Source organism: Larus michahellis, chromosome 6 (genome assembly GCF_964199755.1).
Source record: "Larus michahellis chromosome 6, bLarMic1.1, whole genome shotgun sequence".
In the NCBI taxonomy this organism is placed as follows: domain Eukaryota; kingdom Metazoa; phylum Chordata; class Aves; order Charadriiformes; family Laridae; genus Larus; species Larus michahellis.
This window is the reverse complement of record NC_133901.1, coordinates 3,415,787-3,443,701: the sequence shown is the minus strand read 5'-3', so window position 1 is coordinate 3,443,701 and position 27,915 is coordinate 3,415,787. Positions and strand designations below refer to the sequence as shown.

General features: G+C 35.8%; 1 protein-coding gene across 3 annotated transcripts in view; it reads left to right on the top strand.

Moving 5' to 3' along the window:
* The window catches only part of NAALADL2 (N-acetylated alpha-linked acidic dipeptidase like 2), a 503,786-nt gene that overhangs the window by 372,769 nt on the left and 103,102 nt on the right, over positions 1-27,915 (top strand). For all 3 annotated transcript variants that reach the window (XM_074591744.1, XM_074591745.1, XM_074591747.1), the window contains 3 exons: positions 5,110-5,202; positions 9,563-9,768; positions 11,294-11,413. In XM_074591744.1, the coding sequence (XP_074447845.1) occupies positions 5,110-5,202; positions 9,563-9,768; positions 11,294-11,413 (419 nt within the window). The remainder of the gene's footprint in view (positions 1-5,109; positions 5,203-9,562; positions 9,769-11,293; positions 11,414-27,915) is intronic.

Sequence of the window (27,915 nt, the reverse complement as noted above, 5' to 3'; positions counted from 1 at the left end):
ATGTTGTTAGATGTGTTTCTCCTTCGTAGCTTGCTACCTGTCCGAGAAAAGAAAGAGTACCATATTTAATAAACTCTGGCTGTGCCATCATACGCTATGATATCAATTAGCAAACAATCCCATCATTTCTAGGTATTTGCACTAGGCTAAACATAAATCCAAGAAAACAAATAGAGAAAGATGCCAGCATGTTGTGTGGCGGTGCATGTTACTGTGTCTGCCCACTTTGAATACGTTGTACATAACAGTAAAAATATAACGATGTTCTGCAGGTATTGCTTATTGGCATTTCAAAGAAGTATAGATGTGAAACAGGGAAGTCAGATGTAATACACATATACTGTATATTAAAACTTACAAACATTTATACTAATAGTCTTGGATTATCTTTTTCCAATTGCTTTAAATTCTCTTTTTAAATAGCAGTTTGTGAAAAGAATGAAGCATAAACAGCGTGAAGCATTTTTTTTTATATATGTTCATTCTACTCCTACCTGAATCCCGAAAAGTTTTTCTACCAGAAATGTAACTAATCAAGATATGTTTTCAGAATTCTGCTCTGTGCGTTACTTTCTGTGTGATGCTTTGGGTTTGATTGCTGTAAAGCAGGTAAAGAATCTCTCAAAAATAGTGTATGATGATGAAATTCAACTATACAATATGAAGCATTCTCAAAATTCATAACTCTGATATTGAGTGTTACACATTTATTCTGTATTGCATTAAGCCATCCCACTTTATTCTAGATATCACTTATCTTCAAAAGCTTTTTGTCTGAATAGGTTTATTGTTGGATTCCATATTGTAGATCAGAAAGTTCATTCATTAAGCTCTTCAGACCAAGATTGGACTTGAGGGCTCGGTGCCATTGAATATCCGTTTATAAAGGAGAATATATTTTTAGTAGGCAACATAGTTGGTTAATCAGATAAAAATCTAGTAGGGAAAAAAACTGGGGATACTAGATTTCAGAGGCTGGATCTAGATGGTGTGCTGCTTATATTAAAAACACTAAAGGCGTTTTGTTACAGGGATGTCTGTCTGGGAGTTTTGACATACTCCTGCACACATAATTTTATAATTCAACAATACCATACGTTGTCATAGATTCAGTATTGATTTCTGTGTATGCGATTTAATAGTGGTGTACAAGATTTTTTTCAGAGGTAATATATAAATTATAAAGTTTATATTATTTTTTAAGTTTATTTGCGTTTGTAAGTATGTGAATTATGTTGCATATAGTATTTTTGGTATGTAAGTTATATTGTTACATAAATGCTTATGACGTTTACATTTCTTTGTTTAAAGTCCTCTGTTTAAACTTAATTGAAAACTGATTTAAAATACGGAGTAGATAAGGTTTTGCACTCAAATTGACATGATGAAATACTGAGAAATAACTAAAATATGTTTTTCACAGTCCAGTAAGATTTCAAAATCCCATTTACTAGGCGGTCTGATACGGCGGTAGTAGTAGTTTGGAATTTTACTCAGTTATTCTAGAAAATGTCAAATGAAAATAAAGCATTTGTTTCAAATTACAGCAAAATCTGCTGTTGCATATGTTTTAATGTATACTTATACTGGTGGTTTTAACAGGGTATTCCAAATATTACGTACCAGTCCATATTATTCTGTACAGTGTCACCAATAGAATATAAGAAATCTATGACACACTTGATTATTCCTTATGTGTAAATAGCTTAAGGTGGTCCTACATTGAGTGAAGTTAGCTGTTACTGTGTCAGCATGTTCTCTGGTATTTGATACTACTTTAAAGCCTCAGGTCTCGGGGCAAATAACTTTATGAAAACTCTAGCTTTCATTATCAAAAAAAGTTATTAGCCTTCAGGGGCGTCTATAAAGCTTGGTGTAGTGTGTGCTCAATAAGTCAGCGGTTGAGTTATTAGAGCCTAATGTAAGGTTTTGACTGATGGGAACTCTGTTGAATGCAATTTTATCCTGACTACCTGCGCTGAATTAGTGCCTCCGAAGCGGCCGTGGATTTTTGATGATGTTGGAAAGCTTTACTTTAATTGTAATTTCAAACTGGTGTATTTTTATTCAGTTGTGGTTTATGTTGATTTCAGCAGGAATTATATTCATGTTAAAAATTGGGTTACTTCAAGTTATTCAATACACCGTATTCCTGCAGTCTTCTCAAATACCTTCTGGTTTTATAATCCAAGAACTATGTTATTGAAATGCATGAATTCAATTAGTACTTGATGCTTCTATACTGAGTTAAACGTGCAGGTAGGGAAATTTTTGTATATGAGAAGCAAAATTCATGTCAAATTAGTCAATTTTCAAAGCTGAGTCCCTAATGAGGCTATTTAAAATCCAGTACTCAAAGGAATGCTTAGAAAACTGGCTGATTATAGGTGTTTAGTATGATGAGGATTCAAGAATTTAACCAACATGTTTGAAAATCAAACTTATACTCCTCTATGTCGGTATATGCTTGGGATAAGGTTAAAAGCAATAAAAGACATAAAACGTAAATAATTTTTCAGGCTACAAGTGGTAGTTTTTGCATGTCTGATGTTCTAAAATCAATCAAAATGGAATGTAGGAATATATCAAAAAAGAAATAACCACGCATTTCTAAAAATAACTATGTAATTGTGTGTGAGAGGAGAAGGTAGTAATTTGGTATGAGACAATTTACAGATTTCAAGTCAAGAGATAAATAGATAAAAAATATTGACAATAAATATTTTTCTGTTCTATTTCAGAAGTAGCTTTTGCCTTACACAAACTCTGTTTCTCACATAATGTTAAGCTAAACTCTCCTCATAGTTTTCCAGAAAATACAGAAAAAAGAAAGTTGTCAAGATCTTTAAGCATTAGGAAGAGAGTTTTGTTGTCAGAACTGTTTAAAAGGGATTAAATTTCCCTTCTGTATACTCCAAAGAGTATTTTCAGCCTTTTCATCTGGTGCACTAAGCCTTTAAACCCAAGTCACTTTAAGCTGACGACTGTGATACATGACTATTAACTCGAGTATCTGATTCCAGAATATGTATATTGCTAGAAGTTATTTTTCTATTTCTTTATTGTGCGTTGAAGACTGGGTAGCTGATGTTGGTTAAAGTTCAGTCAGTTGTCTTCAAAAGGATTTATCCTCCTTTTGTGTGAAATGGGGCATAAACAAACATACATCTAAAGTGCTGTAGGGTTAGAAAAGGGAAGGAAATCAATTTTGGCTTGAAAATCTTTATTAAGCAGGGTAAATTGGCTCTAGAATGGTTGTAGCTGAGAAACCACAGCAAGAAGTAACTTGCATAGTATTAGGTAAAATTTAAACTGCTTAATCAACGTGGATGCCATGAGCTGTTTTCTCATCGTTTTAAAAGACCAAAAAAGGAGAACATAGTTGACATTATAGTGCTGGGAATCCTTTGGATTAATAGGGTTTTTTTAATAAAATTTTTTTTTAATTCTAGAATAATATCTGTAGACTTAAAGAACACAATTCATGACCACGTGGTGTTAACAAACCTTACAGTAACTTACATCAGAAGGGCAAAGTTAATCACCACTCAAACCCCAACGTATGCCTGATAGATCAAAATATCAAGTTGCTGTGATTGATTATTTTTAATTAACTACTCTTGACTCGCATTTTCTTTACTGTTGCGTTCTAGCAAAACCAGAGTTGTCACGTAGAGGACGCATCTATTGATGATAGAGAAGGTTTTGTCTGAGTAAAAAGTAGAATAAATATTGCTAGTACATTATTTTAACAGCGAAGAAAGATCCTAGCAGTTGGCTTACTTTTTTTCAAATATCAACGAAGACTAGTGAATGAAAATATATTGGATTTTGTTTTAAGAGAATTTTGAAGTAAATTTACCAGATGAAGTACCAGCAAATGAACCTTGAAGAACAGTATTGTAGAGATGTATTGTTTTTATTTTTACATGTTGCAATAAACTCCCCTCTTGCTTATTCCACATATCTCGGAAAACAAAGCCAGGAAACAAAGTGTTAGAAATACATCTGTGGGAGGATAATAGCTGGGAGATAGAGAGCAAAATGATCCATGGAATATTTTAATTTTGGTCTGTGACAGTTGGGATATGGACATTGAAGGAATTCTGGCTCAAAGATGCCTTTAAGACAGGTCTGAGGTGGGGCTGGTGCAGCATCTGGATGGAAGGAACCTCCCTGAAGGTCTGGGATGACCCAGTGGTTATTGTCAGACAGTTGCCAGCATTTAAGCTGGAGCAGTTCAAGATATTTTCACTTTTCTCAGGTAGAAGTTATGACCTTTCAGATGAGATGAATGTTAATACAGTCTATTATAATGCAAACGAAACATTTTAAAGGTATCAGCAGCTGCCTATAGTTGTTTTGTTTCCATTGCCACAAACTGCAGGAGTTCGAATGGTTATAATGTGTGTCCCACCCGGGGACAGAGGGAGTGACAGTAATTCTCAGCAAAGGACAGTTAATTTTTTTTAAGCTCTTTTAAATCAGATGTTTACTTTTCTCTGGCTTTATCCTATGTTAAAGTCTCAGCTGGCATAGCAATACTGGCACGTCCCTTATATACTGGGGGGTTGTGGAATTTTTCTGCCGTTGTATTTACACCATTTCCTCAGTTGATACCAGCTAAGCCAACAAAAGCTGTCTTCTCTTGGCATAAGTTCACAAGTATATCACCAAAGGCTATGCTGGCAAAGCGAGGAGTAATGCAGAGCTCTAGCTTTTCCCATCTGATTTAGCGTAGGACAAAAACCTATAAAGATTAAGACAGATTTCCTTATCATTGAATTATGTAAATCCTACTCTTTTTAATTTTATTTTTTTTCTTTAGTATTCTGGCAGCATTTACAGGGTGAACTGAATGATCTTTTAACTCACAGAGTAGAGATCTCCTTTGAGATTCCAGCTTTGAATCCCACTGCTAAGATGGGAGTAAGAAAATAATGTAATATTTCATATTTTAATCTCTGGTTCCTATTCAAGTATCTTTATTTTTTCCTTTTTTTTTTTACCTTTTTTTTTTATGTGATTTATATCTGCGGCCTGTAGATTTCTTAGATGGATAAACAATTTTAAAATTCTCCTTTTTTTTTCCTTTTTATCTTTTAACAGGCAAAAAAATAATTAGTCTGAGTATTCAGTCAATCACAACTTACAAGACCATTTCTAATGTTATTGGATATTTAAAAGGAACTGTATTTCCTGGTAAGTAGCCCTTTATCGTTTGCATCAGTTATTTGTTTCATGATGGCTGGGAGTCATCGCTGGGATCAGGATTCTGTTTTGCCAGATAATGCACTAATGCAGAGGAAGGAGAGCATCCTTGTTGTAGCCATTTTGCAGTTTGATTTATGGCAAAACAGAAGAGAATGAGCTCAAGGGGATACTGTAGTTACAGTAAGCATATTTTTACACAAGGAGGAATTACACGTAGACCATAGAGAGTATTAGTATTTTAAACCAAGTAACTGTGTTGGTGGTTTTAATTTCAGGATGTACTGTATTGCATGATTTGAATTAATATGCTAGTTGTCTATGCAACTTTAGAAAAGGCTTTACTTTTTTTCTAATGTTAGCAAAATTTTGAGATAAATAAAACTCTGTGCTTTGAGTCCAGAACTTCCCTCATAATTCATGTCTCACTGAAACCAAGGTGTAGGGGAGCATAATCTGGCTTAGTTAAGAATCTAATATCAAATGTGATTATAGAATACAAAAATCTGTGACTAAGTTCATAATCACACTTGCTGCAGCCTTATTTTGTGTTAGAATCATGCCTTTAAGCTAGTTTTATACAAGTCTATGAATAATAATTACTCTTCTGCATGTTTAAGATTCTAAGTGCAACTGTGACGTAAACCACAAGCCCCCTTCCTCCTTTGATGCTGTATGTAGATAATGTGATAATGAGGACAAGATCATTTGGGGTTTATTCTGTCTTCAACTGAATGTATCTAAAAGTTGAAGGGTTTCTGCAACATGAATGAACGCTGTTGCTGGTTACTTACACACTGCAAAGTCCAATTCCTAATGCACAGATGGAATCATCACCAAAACATCATCACATTTGCCTTGATAATACTCTTTTATTAGGTTCAGAAGAAAGGTCGCAAGTTTATCTATGGTCCCTTAGGAGGTGGGCTAGTCATTTTGTATTTTTGTCATGGAATGAAGGAGGTGGAGAAATTTTAAGTTTGTTCCTGCTAGTAAAATAATGACTCGGGTTTGTGTGTGCTGAACGCTGTACTTTTCACCAGAACAATTTTTTTTAAACACCATAGAAGACAATTAGCACAGTGAATTTAATTTCCTTCAAGAATTTGAAGTTACTAGTCTACTGTTGCTGATGTTTTGCAAACAGCTGTCATGGAATTTGAAGGTAGAAACTGCCATGTTTAGACATATTGTCTACTGGATTGCGAAACAGAAGCAAGATAAATAATAAAAAGCATGCATCAGTTTCTGTTTAATGAATTCTTTATCTTCTCTATACCTGAATCTTTCATCTTATATTCTTAATAAGAAGCTACTTTTTAAAGGTACGACAGCATATGCTTACCTGTAAGAATTTAAGGATATATAATCAAGTGAAGTCTGTAGATGCCAACAGTTTGTCCTGTAAATGTCTCGCTGGGCCATAGCAGCTGGCTTCTAATGTAGGCACAAGTGAAGCATTTGGATAACAAAATGGGTAACATTTTGTACAGAATCTATGTTAAACCTTCATTTGTTTCTCTGCTCTTCCTTCTTGATACAATAGCCATACCGTCGCAACTGATTTCAGTGTTTGATGTTTTCATGGAATTTATTGCCTGTTATTTTGATGGGGTTTTCCTAGTTTCAGACACCTGAAATATTCATCTTTATGTTTACAGAAAGGCAGAAAGAAAGCAAAATTTATCTTTAGTGATTAATGAAGAACTGCAGAGCATAACGAAGGGTGGATTATTTTTTCCTCAAAGGCCTCCTAACACACGCAGATGAACACATCTATGTAATGGTGATCTTATTTGATCTGAGGAATAACAATGAGCATCAGAAATACCACTGAGATATTAAAAGACTTCGGAGCAGAGGAAATATGATAGTTGTTAGCCTTTTAGAACCTGAAAAACATAACACTGATTTTGTAGCTCTGTTGGACATGGTTGAAAATGGGATGTATGACGAGAGAAGACAGTGTAGAGTTATTCATTTTAATGATAAATCCCTGTTGTCCAGCCCATCGCTACCCTGAACGCTATCCCATTTTACCACTTTCTAAAGTATCTGGTGGATTTTTTTTCTCTCTCTCTAGTCCTTTCTTTCTCTTTTTTCTTACCATGCAGTCTCTTTCTCTGCATGCTTCAGCAAATGCTTATGAGAAAGGACAGCTGCTGCCTCTGTACACATGACCATCCTTTCTCCTATGCTTTTCCTGTAGTCATTTGCTTCAGGGTGTTGCCTCTATTCGAGAGGGAGAGATGTGCAAAGATGAAGAATTTCACAGGAGGCACCAGCTGTTATGTTTTACCCCTGTTCATTCAGCTGGCATCTCCTACAGTAAGTTGCTGCTGGTAGCTTTCTCCTCCATCAAAATGATCAAAATGTCCTATACAATTTTACGTAAGGTCTCTTTCCACTCCCCTTCACATACGCTGTTCACAGGCTGAGCAGAGATTATAATATGGGCAAGCACCGATCCTGTCGGATCACCCTGTGTTAGTGGCACTTCATGTGGCGACCTAGAAGCCTGTAAGGCCATTCGTTTCTGTTCCTAATTCCTGACACTGAGTTGAAGATCCTACAATTTTTCACTGTCAGTGCAATCTATAATTAAACATCTCACGATGTGGCACACAAGTTGCGAAATTATATGACTTAGGTTGCATTTTGTTACATTAAATCATTATGTACACTTAAATTTACATTTTTTATATCTACTTTTAGAAATTAATGTTCCTTTACAAACCCATACAAACCCCAAGCAGTTGACTGAAGTGTTGTTTTATAGGTACGTAACAGATTCCCTTTTGTAAAACATTTTTGATTCCTTATGAAACAACATTGCCATGTACTTTGTTGAACAAAACTGGTAAAAGTCCAGTTTGATAATCAAAGTACGTTGGTGTTCAGTTAAAATTGTTGGTGTTCAGTTAAAATTGTTTCTAGGCAGCAGTCACTACAAAAATTGCTGAGGAGTAGATATTAATTTTATAAGCAACATAGGACGCGGGCATTTTGCCACCTATGTGTTGCTACATTCCAGTGTACTGATAACAGTGAAGAATGAATCCCCTTGGATAAAGAAACAATACTGTCAGAAAACCAAAACCTTTTGCACTTTTTGGAACCCAAAATGACACCAAGAGGTTGTTGTGGATCTGGCATCGCTTGATAACTGCTCTTCTGCTCTCTATCGGTATCCTGAAATATGGAAAGAACACCTTTAAAAGTCTAGATCTGGACCAGAAAGAGCCTTTACTAAATAGCAGAACACAACCGGTAAGCAGTCATTCAGGGGCGTCTGTTGTGAATTCGTCTCACACAGAAGGTCTAATAGTTTAATAAGTCATTCAGCATAACTCTGCTTAGACTTCTCGACATGCGTCAGTCACACTAGTCATTCATGTTGTTTCATGCCACAGCATCCTTTTGGAATAAAATAAGGTTCTTTACACTTTTGAGTTAGTATTTAGATTATATCTTATGACTCGAGAGATGAAGATTTCGTTTAATTTCTCTGAAAAAAAATGTGGGTTTTTTTCTGGATAACCGTAGCCATGTTCTTTATTTCAGGTTGAAACTTCTTGCTTTTCATTTTATGAAATATTTTCTTCCGCCCTCATCAAAGTTGCTAGGTCTGACTTACCGTTTCTGTATCATTCATTATCTCTATTCCTCTGTCATGTTTCCTCTCTAAACCTGAAATCCAGGTCTTTTCAGTGTCTCCTTACATGGAAGTCTAAGTCCCGATATATAACCCTTCTGGTTACCAGCTTCTCAACTGCTGTTTCTGCAATGTCTTTTTTGAGATAGGGTGGGGAGCACTGAACACAGTCTTCCAGGTGAGGGAGTACTAATACTTTGTGTATTTTCTCTATGTTTCTCATTGTACTACCACACCTTTTGTTTTCTTTTTTTGAACGCTAATATGTATTCAAGATAGAGTTTCCTGGTTATTAATTTGTGTTTTTTCGTAACACACTAATGTGAGCATGGAATTTTATTAGATTATCTATGTGACCAAGTCCTGTATTTAAAAATGGTATATTTTAGACTTACAAGAAGGGAGAGTAATAAGCAAACAATGAAGGCAAGGGCAGAGGGATTAAATTAGGAAAGTATGTACACATATTTACTTAGTAGTTTATTTTTAAGTAGGAGTCACAGTTTTACGTATTTATATTGTGTGATTGTCTTGCACATGATCATTTTTGTTGACAGCATTGTGTTGTATTAATGACATTGCAGACTACTAATACAGCTCATCTTTTAGGTTTTTGAAAATTCTTTTAATGCTAGTATCCAGAAGAAATAAGATTTTTCTGTCTGTTTGTTTTGGGGTTTTTTTTCCACATTTCAGACCGATACATCGTCATTGGTAGCCATCACAACAGTTTGAATACTTACGGTGGACAAGAATGGGCTAGCAGCACTGCGATCATCACAGCATTTATACAAGCCTTGATGTTGAAGGTGAAGAGAGGCTGGAGACCTGACCGCACCATTGTTTTCTGCTCATGGGGAGGAACATCATTTGGGAACATTGGTTCATATGAATGGGCAGAGGTAAAATAATTTTAGAAGGACTCGTTGCAACAATGTTTACTGCTGTTGAACGCATGAAAACAGTGTGAAATTACCACACAGAAATTTATGGTTCATTAAGTGGTCCGTGACATCTGTCTGTGTACATTCATGTACTCCATAGCAAATGCAGTGAAAATATCTATAGAGGCAGTTCTGTGGAACAGAGCATGTCTGATGATAAGACGGCAGGTTGTTCCCATAGCTGTGAAGGCTGCATATACAGCACTTTGTGAGCCGATTCCCCTCCCTAATTCAGCAGAGGACTGTAAAAGAGGGCATTGCCAGGGTTTGGGGGGCTTACGAGGGGAAACATCAAAAAAGACCTAGGCCCAGGAGCAGCTTAGACAGCATTTTCTTCTTCTTAGGGATTCAAGAGTTACTAATTTTTAATTGATAGGCTTAGCATGCGGAGAACTGAATCAAGAGCGTACTGAATGAAGAGAACTGTAACGTAAACTATAGTTTACGTTAATTACATAAACCTTTCAGTGTCTCAGTGGCTAGTGCTGATTCGCTTTTCATGTATTTGTGTTAAGGACTTAGATGCAATCTGACACAGACAATTCCTTGGGCTCTTGTTTTCAACAGAATAGAAATCAGCTTATTGAAATAAAATACTTCATCGGGGTATTGTTGATCATCTATGATTACAGTAGACTTCAGCCGATAAATTAAAGGAATAGCTAGCAGAGGTTCAGGGCCGCTGAGTTAAAACATTAGATAAAATGACGAGTTAATTGTTTTTTATCATGCATGAGGAGCGGCTAGCTCTCATTGAAGTTTCATACTTCCAACATGATTATTCTTCAAAAACAAGATGGGGTGAAAAAATCAAATTGAAAAGATCCGGGCTGGAAGCAAAATTTGTTTAGTTCCACTTCAAGTCAGCTTTACATCAGATGTAATTGCGTTCCACCCCTTCTGTTCAATATAAAGAGCCACTTCATGCAATGCAAAGAGTAACTTATTACTGAGAAGGCAAAGGGGATCTTTTTTAAAAAGAGATAATAATTGAAAACAGTTCGTACATACTGTTTTTGTAGTCTAAAACATAATAGAATGAAAATACAAGTTACACAACTCAAACCTGAATTTGGTCTCTAAAAATTGGAGTACATTTAACTGTTGATAATCATTGCTTTTAAAGTTTGTCTTCTGTCAGGCATAAGCTTAAGCGGCCTTCACGTTGTTTCACAGTATGTAATGTCTTCGTTTTGGGCCTTACAAGTATAGTCCTTTTTAATTCCTCCTAGGCCTGTTTGCATTTTTGGTGAGATGATGTGTGAAATGGAATTATAACTTCTGCTATATAGAGAAATAATGCTAAGATGTCCTTTGCAGTTCATAACAGCATATTGTAAGAAGTAGTAGTTAAGTAATACTTAGGGATTCACAGAGGACAAAAACGTAGGGTGCAGTTTTTCCCTGGAAGGAACTGAAAGAACAAAATAAGTCTTAATTATAACGATGCATAGTAATAACCATCGCTCTGCTTGTGTTGTAGGATCTCAAGAGAGTTCTTCAAAGAAATGTTGTGGCTTACGTTAGCCTCCATAATCCGGTCAGAGGCAACTCAACGTTACACCCTGTTGCATCCCCTTCTCTTCAGCAACTGGCAGCAGAGGTTAGAAATTAAAATACTTTCTTTCGCGTGTGGTTTATGAGGCTACATGGTTAGCCCCCTCCATGCCGGTTGGTTTTAGATAACTATAGAATCATAGAATCATAGAATGGTTTGGGTTGGAAGGTACCTTAAAGATCATCTAGTTCCAACATCTCCCACTAGACCAGGCTGCTCAAAGCCTCATCCAGCCTGGCCTTGAACTATAGGTGGAGGTTGTTTTGTTTAAGCATTTTAACCTCTCAAATACACACGAACTGTTTTTCATAAGTATGCAGGTTAATTTTATTATAAAAATTACAATTTGTGTTAGGAGGTTGGAAAGGGTAACTTACTTCAACAGCTCAGTACACCAGGTCTCACCACACTTGCATGCCCTACAGCTTTTTCACCTTTTGGCAGCTTTAAAGTAACGTATTTTTTATTCTTTAGCACAAAGCACATTTTTCTCTTCCTAATCTGATTTTTCCAGACTGTTTCTCAATTTGCATTTAAAACCGTATATTTACCAGATGTACCGTGACACACAGGGAGAGTATTACTCTAACTATAATAAATACTGTCTAGAGTAAGTATGTCAGGGTCAGTGCTCAGCTGCGTCTTTGGAACTAGTCTGAAGCAGAACATTCTGTAGCTGTGATGGTGTAAGTGCACAGAGACTTTAAACTAATGACCTTATTGCTGTTTCTCGGGTTGCTGAATCTATTAATATTTAAAATTAATTGAAAATAATACAAGGTACATACTAAATGATGGAGTTTTTATCATGGAGTTCAGTGGAGTTCAATTTGAATTTCATAAAGTGTGCATTTTAGATGGGTTTTTTCCCATAAATATGCCAAGCCTAATACTCATTAAGTTATTCTGGTGTTTCTTTGACTTGCCTCTGAAGCATTTGGTACTAACCACTGCTCTGAGTAGCATCTTGAATTGAGCGGATTTTAAGACTGATCTGTCTTGGCAATTGTCCCACTGTTAGTAAAAGATACCAGGCAAATTGCTCCTTAGCGATGTTTTAACCACTTCTGCTGTCCAGTCATTAGGTGGTAATTTCCTCACAGAAAGGATCTGGTTTATTCTGTGTAAGTATTGTGGAAAATGCAATGCAAAATCAGTTCTTTTCAGGGGAAAAAAAGGCTTTAATTTGTGGAAAATTATTTATAATGTTATATATATGAGTCTACAGCTGTTATGGATATGTCAATTAGAATTTTTTTAGAAGTTTTAGCTACTGTATTTGCAAAAAATACTGTTCTGATAGGTTGCTAGCCTTTTGCTAACCTATGGAGTTCGCAGTCTGATCTCCATGAAAACAGGTATTTGCCATTTAAAGGAGAAAAATTATTACGTTAAGTCCTTGAGATGTTGTTTTTTTTCTCATGTTGTTTCTTTGACTTCACAATATGGTCCATGGCTGCAGTCTGAAAACAGTAAAGTGTCTGGAAGTGTGCAGCAGACACTTTCTTTATTATCTAGTTACCACTTTATTAAGATTTGACTCTTACTCTGATAAACACCGTATTAGTAAGAGTGTTGCAGTCATACCCTCTGTTTTGGAAAGAAAGCAAAGGAAATCTCTTTTTCGCTTCACCCGATTTCTGTGGTGCAGTTGGGTTTGGTGTAATATTTTGTCAGTCTTTGTTGTAATAGCAATTGTATCCTATCCAGTGGTACAGACCCAGCCTCTCTCAGCAGTCCTTCCTTGCACCAGTTAATTAATCAGTCAGTAAAACATGACTAGAACTTCATTTTTTTTCTTCCAATAAACACCCTCTCTCTCACCTCTGATTCTGTAATAGCTAACGCTTTAATATTGAGATTGCATCCATTCTGCATCTTTACCCTGAAGCCCCATATAAAAAGAAAAACACAAAATGCATGCGAGGTTGTCTGTATACTTTTTTTTTTTGTAAGATAATGTTATTTGTAATTAATGCAACTGTCGTACAGTTTGTGATGTTAAAAAGATTTGTAGGAACTATTGCATCCACATGCTGGCTAGATTTCTGAATTTCTGTTGAGTATATTGACAGTGATGGAACAGCCCAGCACGCGTCTTCAGTTGTTCCCACAGGTTCTCACAATTTGCCGTGTGTCTAGGAGATTTTCTCTGGAAGACTGATCAACTTATAAAGAATATTGATATTACTTGCAGCACTTGTCAAGAAGACAATTTAATTATAGATTACCGCAAAATTATGGTAGTGCAAGTGGTGTGAAATGTGTCTTTTTGGGGCTTACCTCATCTTGAAGAAATTGAGTCCATTCCCATGAGATTCTTGTTAACGGGCGCAGGTGGCAAAGTGCTTAAAAAGTCCATTGAGAGAAAAGGATCGTTTTCATTTGGAAGAATAATTCTCTGAACATAGGTTTGTTCAGAAAATAAGGTGAAACAATAATTTAGAATTAATAATACCAATCCATTTTAAAATGAGAAGAGAAAATAATCAGCCGTGTTTAGTTAGGTGGAAGCTTTCCATAGTTTGTGGATACATGGAAGATACTGCTTTGTACATTTGGATTCAGTGGTAAAACTCATACTTCCTTTTTTTTTAAATTCACAAAAAAAAAGAGACTGACTTGCATTCTTTTTTTCCTGTTCCTAAATCATGTTACAACACTGTTCTGAGGAGGAGGAGGCCAAGATCTGCTCACCATTTGCACCAAGGACAGAGTTAGGGTTTTGTTGAATGCTCGCTGTTGTGCTAAAACTGTGGGCACTCCGTCTCAGTAAAACAGAGGAAGAATGTTTTCCTAGGGAGAATTAATACTTGTTACAAATGCCTACGCAGGTTAAGTGTTAGGATTCTAGGGAAATGAATGAAAAACTGTAGTTTGTCCCGCGAAAGAAAACTCGAGTAAAAATCACACTAAATGCGGAGCACGCCCTGAACGCGCCAGGGAGCGCAGCTTAAAAAGAAGTGTGGGGAAATGGCAAACTAAGCGAGGCAAAGGCATGCCATCGTTTACTTTCTGTACTGTAAAAATGTCGCTTTCCTAAAATAAAATTTTGGATACTTGCTAATCACTGCATCTTCCAAAACACTTTTTTTTTTTTTTTTTTTCTTAATTTCAGGAAACTGTAGGAAAAGTAGGGAAGAAGTTTTAGCTGAAATGTAGTTTTTGTGAAAATTCTGGACTTACCAATACAAAGAAAAATCACAGACCTGATGAGTTGTCTGTTGTGTGAGATTGGTGGTCAGTTAGAGAATAGGATAAGTGCCTGGCGAACTGAGAGAGACCATGACTTCTCAAAGATGTTTTATGGAAAGGGATTACATCTTTATTTTAGTTGCAGGTTTCAAAAGGGAGCTACATAAGCAATCTGCAAATAATAATTTTATGTGCCTGTCAGTGGGATTCAGTGGGATTCTGCTTGAAACACCAAATTACATGAAGAAGCTTATTTAAATATTTGGATTAATCAAGCAAAGAGGAATTCAAACAACTCTGAGACCTTGACATATTTAATTCAAATCTTTTTTTATATAACTATGTTAATTAGTGTCCACATTAACAAGAGGGAAATACTGCCAAGTTATATTTTTCCCTACTATTATTTTGTAAGGAAAATGATTGTTAATTCGCATGCTCAGTTAGTGAATCGCTATTTGTTGGCAGTGTCATTGGTAAATTGGGTTCGTTTGATGCTGGCATTCATTCTCTGTAAATAAAGCCATTAATGATTTTTTCTGTAATTAACATTTCGTAAGTAAAAAAGTTATTATGAAACATAAATAAATTGCTGTTTCTTTTAACTGATTGTATGACCACCGCTGATCAGAGTCCAGGTCCGCTGTTACTGCTGAACCTGAGAAAACTTGCTGCTCCTTTCTCCTACGGAAAAGAGCCATTTAAAGCTGTCAGACAATGAGTTGAGCACTTTCTAGATCAGAAATTAAAAATGACTGTACCAATTATTGTTCCGTGCTATTTATCAGTATTTCTTTCTATTAATGGAGTAAATGGCGTAGGACATCTTTACATTTAAAGGTGGTATTATTGACAGAAAACTTATTTTTTCTTCTTGAAGTAGACCAAAGATAAACTTCTGTACAGATGCTTGTCATTATTATTATTTATTTATTTATTTTTAAAAAATCTGACATGAATGTCAACATTGATTCTTTTCTTCCAACTTCTATGTGTTTTCTCATATATTTTGTTTTACCTTCAGCATTTAATAGTGGATCTGCAAGCTTTATATATCAGCAGGTTGTAAAGAAGAAAGAAGCATTAACATATTATTTGAATTGCTTGTTGTATGCTATATAACAGAAGGTTACCACTTGCACATGAATTTTCAATCTTTACCTATTAACTGCTTTTAGTGTCATAATTGCTTGCTGGTGTTACTTTTTATACTTGTGTTAAAAACGAAAAAAATCTCTTGAGAATCAGAAGTTTACGCTGTGAACTCCTGTCTCAGGAATTCATAACCGCGTTAAAAGTATGCTGTTAATAGAGACAACGCTTCGCTGACAGCTCTATTAAATTCACTAAGATGATGCTTCTCCAGTGTGAGAAGCAAAGTTCCATTTAATGGTGGATTTGATTTTGGAGTTGCAGCAGGTACTTTGCATCTGCTAACAATGCTTTTATTTTGATAAAACGTTGCTTTGTCCATTGTTGCGTATTTTTTCACTCTTCTAATAGATAAATTCTGGTTCAGACAATGGATAATCATTTAAACCTACTCATACATTTTGCTGTTATGAAAATACAATGGCTGTTAACCATGGGGAAAAAAAGTTTGTTAGCAAGGAAGAATGCAAGTCAACTAGTTTTTATGTTGTGAGCTTATCGAAGATCTGCCAAAAGTCCTTTGTTGCTAATGAATCAAGCTGTCTGCTTCCATGTCCTTCCCTGTCTTTACGAAATTAAGGTATTAAGTTCTTCCGTTAAAAGCATAAATGACGTATAATTTCAACAGGGTTTTTTTTGTTGTTGTTTTGAAATGTAAATGTCAACTTTGTTAGCCATTGTAGATAAAATTGAAGAAATCTGGACATTTTATTATCTTTAAGTGTAGTGCTGGAGTATGTGAGATTTCGGTAATTCCTTACCTTCTGTAGAATGGATTTTGGTTCTAGGCTTCTATTGTTCAATCTAATTAAAACTGTCTAAGGTAATAAGCTGTTCAGTGTAATGGCATTGTTTTTTCCTTCCAAAGACTTTATCCAGACTACTGGATATTAGAAAAGTATCTAGAAAAGTTGACTTCAGTTCTGTCTAAATATGCCTTTGCTTAATTTCATCTTATTGCTCCTAGTTATTTCCCTTCAGATCTGACTTCTTTGTGATGGCAGAAAGACATTTTCATAGTGATAGAAAACCTTTCATGTAGAGAGTTTAAAAGTAAACTTCAAGTTCTTTTTAAAGATGATAGATTGACAGCTCTGGATATTTTGAATTTTCTGCATAACACGAATCATTGAAAAGTTTCTGTCACTGCTTTTTTTCTAGTAATTATTAACTATGTTGTTGAATAAAATTGACTTAATAGCTATACGCTATACAACACAAACAGTACACAGAAAAGAAATACACATCCAAAAATGAAATGTATAGTGAAATAATCAGAAAAGAGGAAAGCATCTTTAAATCAGAATCTACAAGACATTAGTGTAAAATGAAATGGGAATTAAGAATATGTTATGTTGTTTGGTTCATAACAATGCCAGCCACTTGTTCCTTTTGCATGTGACAGATAAATAATCAAAATTTTTGCAGCACAACAGACTTTCTAGTTTGGAGATCAGTGCAAAAATGCATCTGCATAATGAAAAGCAGACCATTTATTTGCCATATAATAAAAAAGGTGAAATATTTTAAGTAATGTGATAGGTACTCAACCTGACCCAAAAGTATTAGATACTTGGGTTTTGGGTAGTAAGATATGACCTTTCTTACTGTGCTACCCTCATATTCTGAGCATGCAAAGCTTTAAAGTGCTCTTTGACACACCATTACTTGCTCTGTCTCAGTATTTTTTCTAGCTCTGATTATTCTTTAGACAAACATGAAGATGTTTATGTTAGGAAGCGCTGTGACTTAAAATGATTTACCAGTATATTCTATTGTAAAATTGTATGCTGTTTCATATGGTCCTAACCACATCACATATAGAGAGGAATGGGATTTGTAGAAACCTGGCAAGGTTGGGTTTTGGTTTGGGTTTTTATTTTTTTTTTTTATTAGGCTATTTCTCCCAGGAAGAGTTAAAATATATCTGTAGAACACTAAGCCAGTAACTGATGTGAAAGCATTGACCTGACCCCACTGGGAAATGGGCGTAGTAAACAGTATGGAATTCCTGCTCACGCTGATAGATTTTTGAGTTTGGAAGTTCTCTTCCAACGTGAGCCCTCGTCCTGCATGCACAGGGCACTTCCATGCGTGCATTGGTGTTCGGGTTCACCTGCATGTCCTGCAGGGGCGGCCAGACGTGCTCAGCAGATCTCACTGCAGCACACGTGGCAGTTCAGCAGCCGTGACTTTCTGAACTCGTAAGAAGCTGGCTTCGTTTAGTGCTTGATTGTTCACTTATATATTAGATAGAATCATATTAAAAATAGACTTACATAACAAAGTTATAATTTGAATGGTTTAGAAATCACCTTAACATTATGTTGATTGCTATGTTTTGTTTACATGCCTGTCTTTTAGTACGCAGGGATGTTACATCTTAACCTGGTGTATTTGTCACCCAAAGTGTCCCTTTAATTTCAGTGTTGGTGCAGTTATGTTTCTTATATGTGAAAACAAAACCCTGATTCTTTTAAGGCTATTAATCGAATTGCTGTGTCTATTCTATAGGCATATTTATATAATAGTTCACAAATAGTTCCAAAATCCAAATCTGGGAAGAAATAAAAGCCAAAAGAAAAAAACCACAAATGCCTAGCCAGTTCAGTGTCAGTCATCCGAAGGAAAAAAAAAAATTCATAAACTTTAAGTTTAGACATCTTTGTTTTCAAGAACTTAGTAGAAGCCTTTGATGAATTCTTCAGGTCCAAAAGTTTGTGATTGCTAAAATATGTGTACGAAATAAAAAGGGAATGGTATATAGTGATTCAAAATTGTGGAGTAAGGGGGAAAAGCATTCCATATCCATTTAACGGTGTCATAGCTTGAATAATCACAAGCGTCAACTTCAACTATTCTAGGGGTTATTAATTTCTCATACCCTATTCATCTGTTAACTTCACCACCAGAATATTCTGCTGGTGGTGTCTTGTCCAGTGTGAAAAACTACTAAACAGGGCAAGAATGGAGGTTATCGGGACACTTCATAAACTGGAAATTTGAATTACCGGTAAATTTCAAAAGCAATTTCAAGGCAATCAAATATATGTGAAAAATCTCTGTATTTTCCAAATTATTCATGAGATTTTAATCAGTAAAGTAGTTGAGATGCATTTTCCTTTAATGAGTCAAAGAAGCGTAATTCTGGAGGTGCACACAGGATGTGACTTCACTGAATATAACAGAGAAAACTTTTACAGCTCATAATCTGTGATGTCAGGAAAAGAAAAAATGCAGAAAATCGTTTTCTTGAAGTTTCTGCAAAAAGCTTTCTTTTGGCAGGTAAAAGGTCATGCAGTTCAAACCTTTGTCTCTTGACAGAGCCTTGAAGGGGATCTCAAAACCCCTTTTGTAGCCATCTATTTTAAGACTTTAATGCTTAGGCACTCTTTCAAGAGGAGCCTGCTAACCTTTAGGAGAGATACTGACTTCTCAATTTTGTATCATGTCTCCCTCTTCTTGATTAGAGATATTATTGCATGATTACTTGAAGAAGCCTGAATGTTCTACCTTCAACAGGAAATTTGGCATTAGAAGGGAATCTTCTAAAAACAAACAGCACCCAAAAAGATCGAGTTGGAAAGTAGCTGCTGCTGCGTTTTAAAATGTTATTTTTCTCTCCAGCATGAGAATGATCCTGTTTAATTTTGGTTGTAAAGATTTAAAAAAAGCTGCATCTCAAGTTCTAATTTACTACTATCGATTTATTTTCCATAGGCTTTTGAGCACTCCTAGAAAATTGTTGCATTCTGTGTGCGAAAGGAAAAGACAAACAATATTTATTATTAATATTAATAAACAGCTCCTGGGTTTGTGTTAATAGAGATTTATCTGGTCGTTCTGCTGTTTCATACGTTACCATTGTCTGTGACGGTCAAGGAAGGGATTTGCTACATTCTGGCTAACTACAATTTTCAAGATCGCGTACTAATTTGGGTTACTGCAATCTGGAGTCCAAATATATGTCTAAACATTTGTGGAAAAGTTATCTTCAGTTTATCCACGTTTTCTACCGTCGATAGTTATTTAATAAATATCTGTTCGGAAATCTCAGTAATTAGACAAATAGCTTTGAAAGTTTCTGTCAGGAGATGGAAAAACGTCAAGTATACGTTTTAAAATCCTGTCAGTTTAGCACATTTTTATTTCATACTTATGTCAAAAAATTAAGGAGGTTGAAAGATAGTCTACTTGGCAACATACAAAAATTAATACAAAAATACTTAAAGTCATTTTATCCTTTCAAGCTGGCACTAGGATGAGAGGAAAACTTATTTAGGGTCATTTCAACTCTGTAATTATAAAGCTGTAGTCTACCAAATAATAACTTAGTAACAAAAGATAATATAATATTATATAGAAAAGACTGTCATGGTAGCTGGTGTACAAGAACTCCATAGTAGTATCATGTTTTTAAATTTCTGTCTTTCATGCTGATTACAAAACATCTTATTTGATCCTAGATTCATTTTTTTTTAAAAGCTTGTCTTGTGTGGTGCATTTTATTGTTTGCATTTTGTTTGCTGCACTTGGTCTGCTTATCAAGCTTTGAGCAATGATTCCATTTTTATTTAAAACAAGTAGCAGTAGTTATTTGCAGTTGTCACTCAAAATATTTAATTAACTCCAAACACCACAAAAGCATCATAAATCTTATTTACAAAATATCTTCCAGCAAGCTTGTAAAACAGTTGCCTGCGCAGCTAAAATGGAACTGAATGTTCAGAATCGAGGGTGCTTTGGAACCAATTATATTGCAGCAGATACTTCCTTGGGACTCCGGGGAATTGGGGGCGAAAAAAATCACATAAAATCTTTTTCTCCCTGTAAATTACTGGATCGTTGTTGTAAATGAAACACAAAGATGTAGTTTGCTTGGTTTGCTGGATTGGTTTTTTTTTTCTGTAAAGGAAATGAGAATTTTATTTTACAGATTTCAAACGTAAGGCGTGATTAGATAAAAATGTACATAAAAATGAGTATCTAAAGCAGTTTTGATGATACGACACCAAAACTGGTAAGGACTTCAAGCAATCACTTGATCCAGCTCCTCATCCTACTGCAAAAATGCGTCTCTGCTGTGTTTCAGCTTCTAATCTACGAGATTCTACAACTTTCTCAGCTGATCTCTGCTTGTCTTCTGTCACAGTACTGTTTGGATTTTTTTTTTTCATCTATTGAAGTCATCACAGTTGAAGATTAATCCTTCTTTTCCCTTTCTTCCGCTGCTGATCTTTATTCTTTTTTGCAACAACCTTTTTACGTATTGAATAAAAGTTGTCATCATACACAAAAGAAAGTTATACACTTTATACACTGAATATCATCTTCAGATAAATGACACTACTTCTTGAAAGTTAGTATGAAATTCGGTGTTTGAAATTAACAGATATGTCGCAGACAAGCAAGTGAAGTCTGTTAAACCCTGTTACCACTTGAGGCGCATTGCACGTCAATGAATATTTTATAATGAGCTAAAATGGCAGAAAACTGTATGTAGAGTCACAGTGACTCTACAGAGAATCTAATTAGATTAAAAAAAATGTATTTCACTTTTGTTTGTTGTATGCTGTATTGCCTTTAAAAACACTACTCTGATTGGTTATCCAGTGATTTCCTACTGCTTCGGGGTAAAGGGTATTTGGAATCTGTCTTTGTAAACCAAAGTAGCTGACTAGCGAGTGAACCTGGAACCAAGGGCATTTTAATAAACCGAGCTTAATTAATCTGAGAACAGCACATCTCATCCAAATGCCTTCGCTTTTCGTCTGAATTTCTTTTGTAAAACATTGTTTTTCATTCTCGCCCATGTATAAATCTCCGTTTTCCTTTTGGTTATCCTTAGATCATTTAAAAAATATTATTCCCTAGGTGCTAGTTTCGCAGTTCTGGGGCATCTCTCTCTCACTCTGCAGAAGGGCTTTCCGTTTGCATCCGTGGGGTTTGCTCAGTCTCTTTGTTCTGATAATGGAGAAAAGTTTGAGGGTGAGGTTGAGTTGAGGAGGTAGCTATAGCAGCTATACCGGGGTGATTACCTGCATTGACCCTTAAAATGTTTGCCTGTATCAACATTTCTAGCAGTATGAACTCAGATCTTCATGATTTTTTCCCCTGGGTATGTTTTGTTCCTTCCCCCTCTGTTTCCTATGGAGCACAAGCCCAACAAGGATTTTTTTAGAATTTCATTAAATCCTTGTCAGTGTTTTCATCAGTATTATCATTCCAGGTCTGAGACTAGAGCTTGTTAATTAGCCAGAGCATCCTCTGGATCGTTGCTTTTGCATCATGCATTAACATTTTAAGGCTATCTTGGGTCTCCTCCATCAGAGTATTTAATTTTAAAACAAACGGATAGCTTGCATAATTTAGTATTGATGATGATTTGGTACTTCCAAATTAGTATGATTTCTGAGTCTGATTATACAGCACTTCAAACATGAAGGAGATTTTCAAAGATACAGGTAAAGAAAGTTGTTAAGCTTATTTGGCTTTCAGTTGAAGATACTTTTCCGATTGGCCTTTGTGCCTTTGAAAATTCTATCCCAAGAGACAAGATAGACTGAGTAGGGGAGAACAAAAATGGTCTCCTTTTTGCTAAAGTGAAGTGTGGGGAGATGAACAGAACTTGAAAAAGGTACAAAAGAGGGAATTTAATACATATCTTATGGCAAATGGCGAAAGCAATATCAATTCACGGTTTTCTGTTCTGCATTTGGGTACTCATAAAACACTTGGCATTAAGTTCCCTCCTTAATCGCAGACGTGCTTAAGAAGTAGCAGTTGGGATCAGTTTAAGTTGCATCGTGTAAGTGGTTAATACAGAATTGAGGTGTAATGTTAAAAAGTTGTAATATGATTTATTCTGTAAATGGCTAATTAATGTTAAGTGACACTTCCTGAACGTAGTCTGTTCTGTTCATGTGTTGCTGCTGAGCCTTATTTTCTCAGGTTCACTTGTTTGAAATGGTTTGCAAAATCTTTTCTGCATCAGATCTGTTATTGATCTGTAGGTGATCTGAAAGCAGCATGCACGTATCCAACGTTCCAGATTTAAGCTAGTTAATGTGGAATTAAACTTGGTTTTGATCCCTTATTGGGTGAGCTTTCTAATGCTTTAGGATCGCGTTTGCTTCTTTTTTATAAATTATTTCCTTCTTTGGTCAGGTAGCTGTCTCCAAATTTTTTGGAGCACTTTCTACAGTACCTTCCTGACAGAGAGTGATGTTAGTTCAAAAGTTTGAATTCAGATTACTCAGTTTTCCTTTTTTTTTTTTTAATTTATCATTGGTAATTGATAATAACCACTTAAGTAAGGATTCACCCTGCCGTCAGTGAATGCTGAGCTCTCTGAGTGAGTCTGAAATTGTGCTTCAGCGCTCTTTTTTACAATCATTTATGATTTCAAACAAAAACTTAGTCCAAAGGCTTCGCTAGACTTCTTTCTTGTTTGTTTTGGTTTTTGTTTTTTTTTTTGTTTTTTTTTTAGTCTACAGACTTTCGCAATGTATGTGGTCCACGCTCGTGTTCTCCGAGGAGCGCACATTGCCTTCGGAAGCTGTCAGCCCTGGTTACGTTAGGGGCAGGAGGTGAAGCGCTGCCAAGCTATGCTGATGCTAAAGATGAGGGCCAAAGTGGCAGCAGGACTCAGGGCTGGCAGAAAGGAGGAAGAGGATGAAATACCAGTAGGGAGACGGCTAAGAAATGCTGAGGTGCTATTGCTTTCAGGTTCGCTATGCAGATGAACAAGAAAAGGTTTTTTTTAACTCAATTAGTATCTACTGTGCTGCAGCTCAGTTGAAAATAATTCCTGACGTAAAAGTTTCTTTAGTGCTTTTAGACAGAAATCCTTAGCCTCCCTAATGTACACTATATTGAACTCTACATTAGAAAGGTTGGGTGGGTTTTTTTCATAGCTCCTTTTAGTTCAGCACGGTTGGCTCAAATTGTAACCTATTTTTCAGTATTTTGATAAGTCAATCAGGCTGCACTCAAATGTGTTAAAATGAAGCACTTGAAGTGAAATTTACAGCTCTAGTACTCATCTGCATTGCTATTTTTGATCACAGTCTTTAAAAAGCCTTATAAATAATATTCTCAGAGAAAATAAAGTACTAAAATTTCAAACTGGGTAAGTCATCCGGTGCCATTCGAGAATGTGGCAAATGTTAGTATAATGGGTGATAATTATTAGTATTTCCATATTGTGTCAACATGCAGATACTTAGAGAAACAGCATACTCGATTACAAATAAATGGCTTGATGAATGTTACATTGCTACATATGTCGTGGTGATTAAGAGAAAAGTACAGTTTAAGGAAAGATACGTGAGTAATCGGTAATATTTCCTTCCTTTTAAATGAAGGTTCATCTTTGATTCCAGCCCTAGATCAGCATTTTCTTTTTTTTTTTTTTCTTTAAAAGTCCAGGATTGGAGCTGTCGCTGTATAATGAATATTTTACCATTTTTTTAAATGCTCAGACAAGAACAAGTCATTCTAATCTCTTCTTCCTTGTTCCAGAAGCTAAAAGAGTGCTAAAGTTGAATCAGCATTACAAAGGAGAATTGCAGTGACCTGTGTAACTGTAGATTGATTAATTTTGATAATAAACCAAGATAAAATAAAGGAAAGTGATAACTGATTTAAACAGGATTTAGAAGAAGGAGGGTAATTAATGCCAGTCAGAATTTTTTCACAGAACACATCTCTGTCATGAAACTTTTTTTAATCTTTTGAAGGCGTGATATGTTTATTTTATGAAGGCACACACACACTTTTATGGAACATCTTGTATGGTATTCCATGGAAGTCACAAGAGAAGCAGTGGTTTAGGATAGTAGTGAGTCCCAGGGATTTCAAATTTACACAAGCTGACTGATAGATCTTCAAAGTTATTTACCTGTCAATGGAGAATCACCATTGAATGGAGATTTTCCTACCAGTATTTTTCAGGCAGCAGCACTAGATTCACTACTAGTGAACACCATTATTTATTGGATAGAAAATTGCTACCTTTAAAGTATGTGAATGGTAAAACATAAAGGATATCGATACAGATACTTGATATCTAAAGTACCAGTGCTGTTGATAGTCCGTTTGCTCGATTCCCACTGAAGTCCAGAAGAGGGTTTTTTATGAAAAATATGGTGGTAGTTTATTGACCTTCATGCTCTATGTGGACTAATAGGAGTGACTTTCCCTTTCAAAGAATGAAAACTATTTTTTGTGTGTTACTAGGGAGGGAGCGATTTGTTTGTGCATAGTTGCTATTGGGAAGTTTAAATGTCAGAGCAGAGGTTTCGGGGCAAGGTAAAGCTTTGCCAGCAATAAATTACTTTCGCCTTATTCCAGTGTGGTGCCATGAGGGCAGATTTGCAATAATTTACCATGGTGGCAACAGAGTTCCTCCAAAGTATTGCATGCGATTTTCTGTGTTCTGTTCCAAAAAAAGTTTCTTCATTTGTGTCTATTACAATTGAACTTACTTAGGTCTTTGACTAGAGTAACAAAACGAATTTTGACTGCAAATTTCTCCTCCACTTCAAAAACCTGACTGTTCCACTTGTTGTGCCGTGTTTATTTGTATATATGTCCCCTCTTACTTGCATGACGCGTTGTGGTGGGTCTGTCATGCCTCCGTGTGTGTTGTTAGAGATGTGCAGTATCATCCAGTAGGATTTTGGGGTTCCAGAAGAGAGTTGACATGATATTGGATGTTGGGAGTGTGTGGGGACGGGTACGGAATATGTAGCACTTAATACGTTCACGTGTGTGACAGAGATAAAGGACTTTTTTAATTATTTTTCTGGTGACACACTTTAGATTATATTGTGTTTATAAGTGGCAGACTGTAGATCTCAGCACGGTGAAACAATCCACTGCGTGGGGAAGGGGTCGTGGGTTGACTTCTACTTACGAACAGATGCATCTGTCTTTCTGGGTCAGCTTTACGGTAAGGCTCAGAAGGATGTCTTTGGGGAGCTCATTGGCACTTTGACAAGTGGTGTTTGGGGGGAGTAGTCCTAGAAAACATTTTTGGTAGAAATACTACAGATCATGAGTACTGTGTAGTTCCAAAAGAGGAAGGGTGTCATGTGAATGCTGATAGTTTGGGGAAATAAAAATTAGAGTAGTTACAAAGTGAAGTATCCGTATTACGACTAACTGTGGGCCTAACTTCTAACATTAGGTGCTGCCATGCAAATACAAATTTTGCCCTGTGCATGGTTTTGCTTTTCTTGTTTTTTTTAAAAAAGTAGGTTAGAGCGATGGGGAGGTTTGAGCCATCTGGCTGGCTGAGAGGCCCAGCTTCTCCGGGTGGGTACTGCGCATACTAATGGAGTTAGTCTTGATCATTAAAAAAATCCATAAATTTGCTTTCATAGTTTATTTTTCTAGGTGAGCCTTAATTCACTTTTAGTGGAAAGTATGTAGCAGAAGCTTTCTCTTCTGATTTTTTTCATTTTGTACAACTCTACTGAAGGCCAGTGAACAGTATGTTACTGCGTTTTCATTTGGCATCCAACCTCACAATGACTGTCCTGTTTGGGACACTTAGGAGGTCTTGAAATATATTACAACTCTTCAAATAATAGAGTGAGTGTACCTGTCTGTCCCCTTTAGAGGGACAAGTAACTTTGCTGTTCTTTTTCTTCCTGTGGGGTATGGAGAAGCAAGACTGTAATCTCACTGGCATGAATTATTTAATATCCATTTGGAGGTTTTGAGTGGTGCATCCCAAAATAAGTAGCATGGCAGAACCTGATCATCACAGAGTTAGACTACACTGAAATGGGTTCACAGTCTTTCTGTCTTTCCGTATTCTAGAATGAGAATGCCTTTAGGCATATAAAATTATTTACAAGCCAAAGCTATTTCCATGGAGCATAAAATATCAACCATTTGAAAAGGAGGTCTGGTCAAATCCTAATCCTTTCACCTGCTTAAGCAGTGGGTTTTATATTAGCAACAACTGTTACTACAGCATAAAACATTAAGGAATTCATGCAGTTCTTATCAAGTCCCAATTTATCAGTGATACTAAAAACTGATCAATCTGCATTTTGTTAAACCCGGGTTTCACAGTGTCTCAGTAGTGTACGTGACAGCTAACGCTGACCAGTGCTCCTGCTACTGAATACCTGAAGGAAAAAGCTTGAACACCATTAAGTCCAAGAAAGTACTACTTTTTACATAATCAAAAAACGGTTTGACTGCATCCTTTAATTACAAATGCAACCATTCCATGCTCAAAAATAGTTTAGATTAAAAACTAGATTTAAAAAAAATAAGCTCTGAAGGAAAAAAGCACCCAATGTTTTCAGTGTATTCACAGTTGGGTGTGGAGACAGGTCCCTCTGTAGTATTTTCTTTGCTGGGTGTTGGTCAGAATGTAATGCAATCTTGAACTGTTTTCTGAATTTTACCATAAATAAAAGTAGTACACTGAATATTGAGGCTGAGCCTGAGGTCATGGAAAATAAGTCTTTAAAATTACTTTACCTGAGGTGCTGGAGAAGCTCTCCAGCCTTTATCTGCGCTGATGAAAAAATATGGGAGAAGTTTTAATGCAGTACTTCTCCGGTTGATAAGTATAGGAGTCTGGGGTAAGTGGATACGTTGGAGAAACACAGCTACCATAGCTGTGTTCTGTAATTTCTTAATTACTTTTGTTAAACCTTTTTTTTACTGAGGTGTGTGGAACTGCTGATGGCATTTCAGTTGCAGTCTTGCCACTTACGTAATTTATGCTATGTCGTTTTAGCTCTAAATATTTGATTGCTCTGAAATTCTCTTATCAAATGGGAGCATACCTGCTTGATTTTTACCTCCCTTAAAAAAGCCATTAAAGTTCCTAGCAGTTTGCACTGGGTGTTGGCAACAAGTATATCTGAGTTAATGAGGCATATGACTTCAATTCAGGTATAGGAAGGATAAATGTAATTCAGTATCATATAAAAAGCATCAGGAATCAGAGAGAGACTGTCAGTAGCTAAAGTTAAATGAAGAAAAAGTCCAGTAAAGGAAATTAAATTTATACTATATAATTTTTTACTACCTTGCTCTTGTATTTATTGCAACTTTGATGTAAATTTTGCATCTAAAATGTGGTTCAGTCCTGGGAGGTGCCATTTATTATGAAGACCTTGTACTGATGGTCATATTTTTTAAAAAATAAGATAATGATCTCAAAACAT